The sequence below is a fragment of the Charadrius vociferus genome, unplaced genomic scaffold (assembly GCF_000708025.1).
Source record: "Charadrius vociferus isolate BGI_N301 unplaced genomic scaffold, ASM70802v2 scaffold306, whole genome shotgun sequence".
In the NCBI taxonomy this organism is placed as follows: domain Eukaryota; kingdom Metazoa; phylum Chordata; class Aves; order Charadriiformes; family Charadriidae; genus Charadrius; species Charadrius vociferus.
The window spans coordinates 2,211,937-2,220,738 of NW_009648963.1; the positions used below are offsets into that span (position 1 = coordinate 2,211,937).

The 8,802-nt window shown below is 40.7% G+C and overlaps 1 protein-coding gene across 1 annotated transcript; it reads left to right on the forward strand.

The window, feature by feature from the left end:
• Window positions 1-513: 513 nt before the first annotated feature.
• CLRN2 (clarin 2) lies at window positions 514-6,644 on the forward strand. Its single transcript, XM_009887634.1, has 3 exons — window positions 514-766; window positions 5,764-5,943; window positions 6,379-6,644. The coding sequence occupies exons 1-3, from the start codon at window positions 514-516 to the stop codon at window positions 6,642-6,644; spliced, it is 699 nt and encodes a 232-aa protein (XP_009885936.1).
• The last annotated feature ends 2,158 nt before the right edge of the window (window positions 6,645-8,802 follow it).

An 8,802-nucleotide genomic window follows, 5' to 3' on the forward strand; every position in this document is an offset into this window, starting at 1 on the left:
GGGGGGGGGGAGCAGGCGCCGAGCAGCCGGCAGCGCAACCCGACGGCAAATTCCGTGTTTTTAATGCTTTGTCCCCTGCACGCAGCTATTTACCCGCGTTAATAATCTAGAAAAAAAAAAAAAAACCAACAACCTGGATCCCGCTCCTAAGTGTCTTCCCATGAGGTTACAGTAAAGAAGTCGATGTCACTTGAGCAGGACAATTAAACCTCCGATGAAACATTAGCCAGGCAATAGATACAGGATTACTTTGTGCAGAAACAAGCATCGCTGCGCTACTGTGTCACGAAGCTGCGACTTGCAACCATTGCAAGACGTTGTCGCAGCAAAATGTATTTCTGGGGCTTGATTTTTAACCGTACAGATTAATTTCTGGAGCTTCAAAATACAATTGAGATGTATTTTGAAAGGCCTGCTGCTATTCATTTGTGGATTTCGGAGCGTGAGAACAAATGGGAAACGTGCCCGACGGCTGCAGAGAGGCCTTGGGGATGATTCCTTGAAACCACTAGGATGCCTGGCTGTTTTAAAAAGACACTATTTGCCTTGGCTTCTCTAATAAGTTTTGTGTCCTTTCTCTTGATTGTTGTCGCAATGGGGACCCCGAAGTGGATGACTGGAAAGATCCTTTGCAAAACAGGAGCGGATTTGGTCAATGCCACAGATCCAGAGCTGGTCAAGTTCATTGGAGAAATTTACTACGGACTCTTTCGGGGTGGCAAAATACGCCAGTGTGGGTTGGGCGGGCGGCGTTCCAAATTCACAAGTAAGTACCATTTTGGTTGAATCTTTAGGCTAATGTCTAGTTCAACTTTAAAAGCACTCTATTCTTTTTGTTTACAGAACATATAGAACGCAAGTCATTATCATTAAATTTGTATTTGTGGCTGACTCGTGGTCTTCATGGTTTGGGATCTGAGTGTGAATGTAAAATCTCTACTATTTCAGGCTAGCTTTTTTCTTCCGGTTATATTCTGTAATCCTGGAATCAAGATGGGGAAAAAAAATCCCTAGGGCTGGATAGATGGTTTCCTTTTAGTCTCATGAAGGGAGTGAGAGTCATTTGGAGATGACCCTGTAAATCATACTTTCCCCTTGACTGACTCTTTCCTATGCCAAGTGCTGCTCTGCAATCTCTCTGTGCCTCTATCCTCGCCTTCTCTGTTGAATGCCTCCCTTTTTTCTTTTTTTTTTTTTTCCTTTAAAAAACAGAGATTTATTTAGCTGGCCACATTTCTGTATTTCTCTAGCTGTCCTAATGCAGATGTCTGCCATAGCAGATAATCCTAGCTTTATTAACATGTTGAAGAAATTTTTAGCTTTTTTCTGTTAACTTTAGAGAGAGAAAATTGTTGAACTCTTCTAAAATGTAAACTCTTATAAATGTATTCCTTTTAACTTGAAAGATTTTCTTGAGGTCTCAAAAGCACTCAGGTGTTGATCTGTACTGTGGATGATTTCCAGTTTTCACACATCCTGTGCTGTAGTGAAAATGAAATTTTGCACTGAAGATTTTCAGTTCGGTGTTCAGGTCCACTGCAACTTAAACCACTATAAGTTGAAGCTGCCGCAGTCTCACCCTTTCCCTGGCCCACAACAAATCTGTCTTGCCCCATCTTTTGCAATGGCTCTGGTAGTTGTTGTGGTGAGGTAGTTCAGGAAGTTAAGCTGGCTAAAAAGTTAACCTCCAAATAAAAAAAAATTAGTTCCCATAGCATCATGATCGATTACACAACTGCACAAGCACCACTATAAAAGCTCGAAGGAAAGCAGGACTGTGGGACTTCAGAGGGAATGGAGGAGAGAACCAGAGCAACCTCAACCGAGATCAGCATGAAGTTGTTAAGCTGTGATGGATTTGGACTAGTCACTTTTAAAATAAACAAATCTTGCTCAAGATCTGACTGCAGCTGCAATTTCATGACATGGACATAGCAGTCATGCTCAAATGCTTTGTCTAGTGGGTTTGAATGGCTGGCAGACAGGCCATCAGGTCAAGCTCCTCCAGCTCTGCTATGCTCCTCTTCAGGGCATTCAGAAACACAGTCCCAGTTCTTTCTCCCTATCTTGTCAGAGAGAATGAGGAAAAAAGTAGGTAATCTCCTTTAAATCTCTGTACAACGTTCTGAACTCTTTAATGAACTTTCTGATTAATTACTGCGTAACCTGAGAGGAAGGTCTAACGTTCCACCAGCACCCTGGACTGCATCAATACGTATTTGGAGGACATGATCCTATACTCCTTGGACAAATAAAGCTCTCACAAAACAAAGACAAACAAAGCTAGTAAGAATTTTCCCTGCTAGAACTGTAAAATTGGGTCATTAAGTGCAGTGGGCTCAACTATGCACTTAGGTAAATACGTGTCCCAGAGATTTTCCCTTTTAAATGTTTTAATAGTTCTATCGGGTTTGATACTTTCACAATACTGGTTTCAAAATGGTATCATGAGAGTATACAAAGCTGTTAAATACTTTTGCACAATGGCCAGCAGGACTTCTGGGTGCTCTGGGTCTGACTTGACTTTTTTTGCTTTGAGCATTCCCCTTAATCTCCAAGCGTTCTGAACTTACTAGGGAGCAAGACATGGGAGACTTGGGTAACGCCATAGCATAAATGGCCTGCACAGGCAGCACAGAGCAAAGCAGAAAGCTTGCACCTCCTATGCTGCACTACTGCAGTAGCTCTGACACTTTGGAATTCCAAATTGCAATAATATACAGTTATTAGTACATTGCCTTTCACTGTGTTAACATTCACTAGAGTAGGCTTGCAGCTGGCACACTGTCTTTTAACTGGGACAGTGACAGCATGATTCAATTGCCATAACAGGTGTCCAGTGCTATTTTAGACTCCTCAAGGTGTATCCTCTGGCCTCCAGATGCTGCTTCTGGAGGTGTCCCATACATAGTGCAGCATGTATGTTAGACCCAGATGGTTGTTATGGTAGTCCTAAGACATCTAAATTGCTATAAGATGCTTATGTTTTGCCAACTGCATCAAGCCTTGAGAGCGAGCAGGGGAAGCCAGGCATTTTGCCTGTGCATAGCAAGCACAGCTGGAATGTATCAGGAGCCTCCATGCCAATATCCTTCCTGAGGATTCTTATTTCTGCGTACTAAGCCAGGCTCACTGGTCGTATCTTTGGGACTTGGCTGACAGCCTCGGAAAAGAGGCAAGAGAATGCTTACAACCACCCTAAAAACTGCTGGTTTGTAAGAAAGCTAAATTCTGCGTGCCTTGTTGTTACACTGCCAGTTATTTTAAGACTAGAGTAGACTGCTTCAGTTGGAAAGGGCCTACAACAATCATCTAGTCCAACTGTGTGACCACTTCAGGGCTAAGCAGAAGTTAAACATGTTAAGGGCATTGTCCAAATGCCTCTTAAACACTGACAGGCTTGGGGAATTGACCACCTCTCTATGAAGCCTCTTTCAGTGTTTGACCACACTCCTGGCAAAGAAATACTTCCCAATGTCCAGTCTGAACCTCCTCTGGTGCAGCTTTGAACCATTCCCATGTGTCCTCTCACTGGACACCAGGGAGAAGAGCTCAGCACCTCCCTCTCCACTTCCCCTCCTCAGGAAGCCATAGAGAGCAATGAGGTTGCCCCTCAGCCTCCTTTTCTCCAAACTAGACAAGCCCAAAGTACTCAGCTGCTTCTCCCAGGACATGCCTTCCAGCCCTTCCACCAGCTTTGTTGCCCTCCTCTGGACTCATTCGAGTACTTGAACATCCTTCTTAAATTGTGGGGCCCAGAACTGCACACAGTACTCAAGGTGAGGCCGCACCAATGCTGAGTACAGCAGGACAATCACCTCTTTTGACCGGCTGGGCACACTGTGATTTATGCACCCCAGGATGTGGTTTGCCCCCATGGCCACCGGGGCACACTGCCGACTCCTGTTGAGCCTGCTGTCGACCAGCACCCCCAGATCTCTTTCTGCAGGGCTGCGCTCCAGCCACTCCTCTCCCAGTTCATACTTGTGCCCGGCGTTACTCCATCCTAGGTGCAGAATCTGGCACTTGGACTTGTTAAATACTATCCTATTAATCATTGCCCAATGGTCCCGTATGTCTAGAACCCCCCGCAAGGCATCTTGTCCCTCAAGAGAGTCAACAGCACCTCTCAGTTTGGTCTCATCAGCAAACTTGGTAATGGTGCATTCAACTCCCGCATCCAGATTATTGATAACTATATTGAATAGAACCGGCCCTAATTTGAACCCTGAGGAACACCGCCGGTGACCAGTCACCAGCCAGATGTAACCCCATTCACTGCAACCGTTTGAGCTCTGCCATTTAGCCAGTTAAGAAAGCAAGCTAGTTACTGGCTTCCTGTTTCTCGTATATGTCTGATTCTCATTTACTTCCCTTGTTTCTCCCTGTTTTGGGGAGTGTCTTCTGTAGCTCCCATGTATACCAGACGCAACTACAACCCCAGAATGAGCTACTGAAAGGCGGAATTGTTCAATCATGAATTTTTGTATAGAATTTGTACAGTATGAAGTTTTCTACATAATCTGCTGAATTCTGTCACATCACAATGACCAAATTGTATGCCTGAGATTCACTGTGACATCTACCAATTATTAATGCCTACTTTTTATGTAGCTTGTCTGTATTTTTTTTTCAGTCATACAGCATAGGAAGCAATCTATGTGTTTATAATATAAACAAATTACTTTTAGTAACTTTTTAGTAATTAGGCAGTTAGTTCTTCAAAACACGTATGAGTGCAGTGCTACGCTACCTGAAGGGCTCTTCTTGATCAGCTTGTATGTTAGGGTTCTTCTCCATCAGCTTCTCTCTTTCCTGTCAGTCAGCATGTCACCTACAATTCCCTATTCAGATTTCTTCTGATTCTGTTACTAAAGGGCTGCAGGATGAACTGAATACTCAGGTGCTCCACACTTCCCTGCTGCTGGCCAATCTGGCCTTCCCAAAAAGTAACACCGTCTGTGAAGACAAACCCAAGAAAGTTACTGTTCTTTAGAGACAGGCGAGTGACAGGCTGCTGAGGAAGAGCTCATACCTATAGCAACACATGTAAAGCACTTCACCTAAAACCCACCCGACTGCAATACTTGACAAGCTTCCTACAGATGCAACTAAAACGCTGCTAGATACCCAGAAGAGCATAAAGGGGCCAAAAAGACTAGATGAGAACCCAAGAAGAAAACGTAGATGTGGAAACCTATGGGATTAGGAAGTATGAAACCAGAGTAGATCTCACTGGAGCCAGTAGTAAAGAGAGGAAAAGAGAGAAAGAATAACATGAGAAGATAAACACAGAAAAGAATGATAATATTTGAGACAACAAGGGGCTGGACAAGGAAATTTAGACTATCAGACTTCAAAGGAATGAGATTAAGAGCACGGGACAAGAATTGGAAACTCAAAAAAATTGAGTTTGGGATGGAGAGCAGTAGTGAAAAAAGAGACAGAAAAGAATGCAGCAGATGATACAGCAGCAGAGATAAAGACATTAACACAAGATAAATAAAACAGGACTTAAGCCTGAATCCTTATTCATAGACCCTGTGTGAAAGATCATTTCTGTAGTAGAATATCCCTGGCTTGTCTGATGTAGTGACAAATAAAGCATCATGAACCAAGATGCGTGTAACTACCTGAATCGACTGCCTCTGTAAAAAATAGTCTTGTTTAAGTATAATTTAAGTTTGTAGCCCCAGTACAGTGTGATGTTTACTGTTGTCAAGAAAAAATGCTCACTGAATAGACGATTTTTTTTCTTGACAGTTTTCCCACACATGGTGAAAAAGCTGAATACAGGTCTGCACGTGATGATTATAATGTTCCTCTGTGTGGCCATTTTCTTTTCTCTGGTCAGTTTTGGATTCTGCATTCTTAACGCAATAAAAGTTCCTTACCGGGCTATTAAAGGGCCAGCAGGAGCATGCCTTTGGAACTTCCTTGCAGGTAAAATTATTTACCAGTATTTTTCATGAGTCACATTCATACAAAAAGTTAAAAGTTCCTTCTTTTGCCTTACTAAATATGTCCTTGACTCAAGTACTTGTGAATAAAATGAAGTTAGCAGTGAATTCTCATCTATCAGAACAGAACTGGCAGGTGGCATCTCGGCTTATTGTGTCTAGTGACCTTTTTACAGGAGCTGTGAATGCCTGTCTTTATGCTCCTTATCACCGATAAAAGGACTTTATTACAAATGCTGGTATGATGTTTGGCCACACAAGAAAGACTAAGCATTTTCAAGGTGTTTAAGCCATGCCTAAGTCTAGCCCTACTCTGTATAATGCTCACTGTTGTATTCAATAAGCCCTTCTGAAGCACAGCCAAAATGTCTGTCTTGTTTTGACAACAATGGTGAATACTTCTTTCATTTTGTTGCAGGTGGATTTATAGCACTCGCAATCACCAGCTTTATGGCTGCTGTGAAACTTCATCACCTCACAGAAAGAATTGCCAATTTTCAGGAAAATGTCTTTCAATTTGTTATCTTAGAAGAACGGTTTGAAGACTGTTTTTGGCTGTGTGTGGCAAGTGCCACAGCACATGCAGTAAATTTGCTGCTAATAGCCATTAGTGGGATTAATTTCCCTAAAATTAAGACTAAAACAGAAGAAGCAAATGTTACAGCAGAAGATATCATGTACTAATAAATCTGCACAAAACTACTTTGGTCAAGTGAACTGTCATAATAGAAACAGCTTCTTGGCTTTTCAGCTTTTGATTTGGATGGATGATTTTGGTATAAATATAAGTGAAGATGTCACTTGGGAAAATCTGCAGTATTTTTTAAGGTCTGTCTACAATACCAGCAATTAACATGTGTGGGAAAGTGGGAAAAACAAATGCTACAAATACCATTATTCTCAAAACTGACCAATATCTGCAGTGAATGTATGCTGTTCCAGTTTTTAGAAAATGTGCATTTTGAGATACTTTAAAAAACTAAGGGGACATACTATTTCACCTAAACCAAGTGTCTTTTTTGGTTAGCAAGAAAATATGTGTATCACAAATCCTTGATAATACAGGGTTATTTCAAAACAGAAAGAATGGACATTTGCCAATTACCTTCACAGAATTATCTGGAAAATGTTGAGAGGGCCATATGAGATATGTTTGATGATGTTACACTGCATTGAAAAAGACAACTCCATCATCTGTGAGGCCAAAGTTAAGGGGAAGTGCAGGCTAAGTATGTGTGAAATGTTTTTAAACCAGAAATTATCAAACCCATGAAGTAAAGAAGTGAGAACAGTAAAGTTTATGGGATGCTAGTAGACTATGAAAAAAATCATTAGCTGCAAGATGAAGGTTTCATTGCAGCTTCTGGAAGTAAACAGAATCTAAGTAAGAGTGCTTTTAGCAAATCTGGAGAATAATTGACAGATTGTCTTCAGAACCCTGTCAATTCTTTTGTCGAGCTGAAATCAAGTAAAAGTTATGTATGATGAAACAGTATTAAAATGAATAAAAATGCTTAAATGGATAGAAAAGGTAGTGTGTTAGAAAGCACTGTAATTTTGACAGGCATTCGACCAGCTCTTGGGTCACGGGTAATTAATATTTCAGAGAAAATAATATGCCATTAAGCATGTCATTTAGAATTTGACTACTATAGTGAACACATACTAACCTATTAGCAATAGAACTTATACATAACTGAAGAATGTTTTTGAATGAATAAAAGAAGTTACCACGTAAATTAATTATTTTGCAGTCAGTTACTGTTGTGTAACTCTACTCTTGTGAAAAGCTCTTTGAAAGAAGCAGTAACTTTTTTAGAAAGAGAATTCAAAGTGTTTTAAGAACATGTCAAGATATACAAAAATTCCTTATTATTTATTTGAAAAGCCGTCTACACAAAGTAGTATTGTAAAGGTCCAGTATTTTCAGAAGTGTCTAAAACTGCATTTTATGTACCCAAATTACTGGCTTCATCACTGAAGTGTGCAGAACACTCAGTAAAGAATGTTGCTAGAATAAGCTGATAATTTAACATGTTTGCTGATCAGGCCTCTGATTTAGATATTAAATAAGGACTTTATAACTTGGCTTAAGCCTATGAGTTTAATATCTTTGGCCCAAGTACTTATTTTCCATGCTCATTTTACTTTGTTTTCACCTAAAGACCAATGAAAACATATGTTTTATGCAGTAAATTCTACTTTCATTTGGTATTCTTATAAAATCAGTTTTGGAGTTGTAAAACTCTAGAGTACTCTTAATTTACACAGCAGACTGAAATCACTATGTTCACTAAATGCTTCAGGAGTGTATGTGCAAGCTCTGTGTGAGGTAAGAAATGAAAAATATTTATGTCCTTTTCAGCACATACACAGCAATACCAGCAGACATTTGGCAGTCAGTGGCCTAGTTTCAGCAGAAATATTATTAGCCAAACTCAACCTACAGATGCAATGAGTCGTGTCTGTTACTCTAGCCTGTACCATCTCTGGTTTTGGCCCTACAAGCTTAGCAGGATTATGAGTGAAGCAGAAATTTGTGAGGGTGCTTCTTCAATAGGCCCTAATAATCTGTCTTCAAGACAGTGTTAGCCACTGGGTTTTTTTAGGAGCACTACTTTTTTTTTTTAAAGTCCCATAAAAATTTAAGAGACAGCTGGAAAGTTTTGGTAAGTCTAGAGCACTGTTACAATTTTAGCATAAAGTTGACTCAATAAGGCAGAAAAAGTGATCCCTAATTTATCCCACCCATTTACTACACTGTTCTTCTAATTTTACTGGTGCTTTCACTCAGCCTCTGCCCTGGGCCAACACTCCAGGAAGGTGGTGCAATACCCAGTAC

What these genes read in the sequence shown, in the direction of transcription:
- CLRN2 (XM_009887634.1), top strand. Translation starts at nt 514, where the DNA reads ATGCCTGGCTGTTTTAAAAAGACACTATTTGCCTTGGCTTCTCTAATA. An exon ending in GCGGCGTTCCAAATTCACAA is followed by an intron (nt 767 to 5,763) that starts GTAAGTACCATT and finishes TTTTCTTGACAG; the next exon opens with TTTTCCCACACATGGTGAAA. An exon ending in CCTTTGGAACTTCCTTGCAG is followed by an intron (nt 5,944 to 6,378) that starts GTAAAATTATTT and finishes ATTTTGTTGCAG; the next exon opens with GTGGATTTATAGCACTCGCA.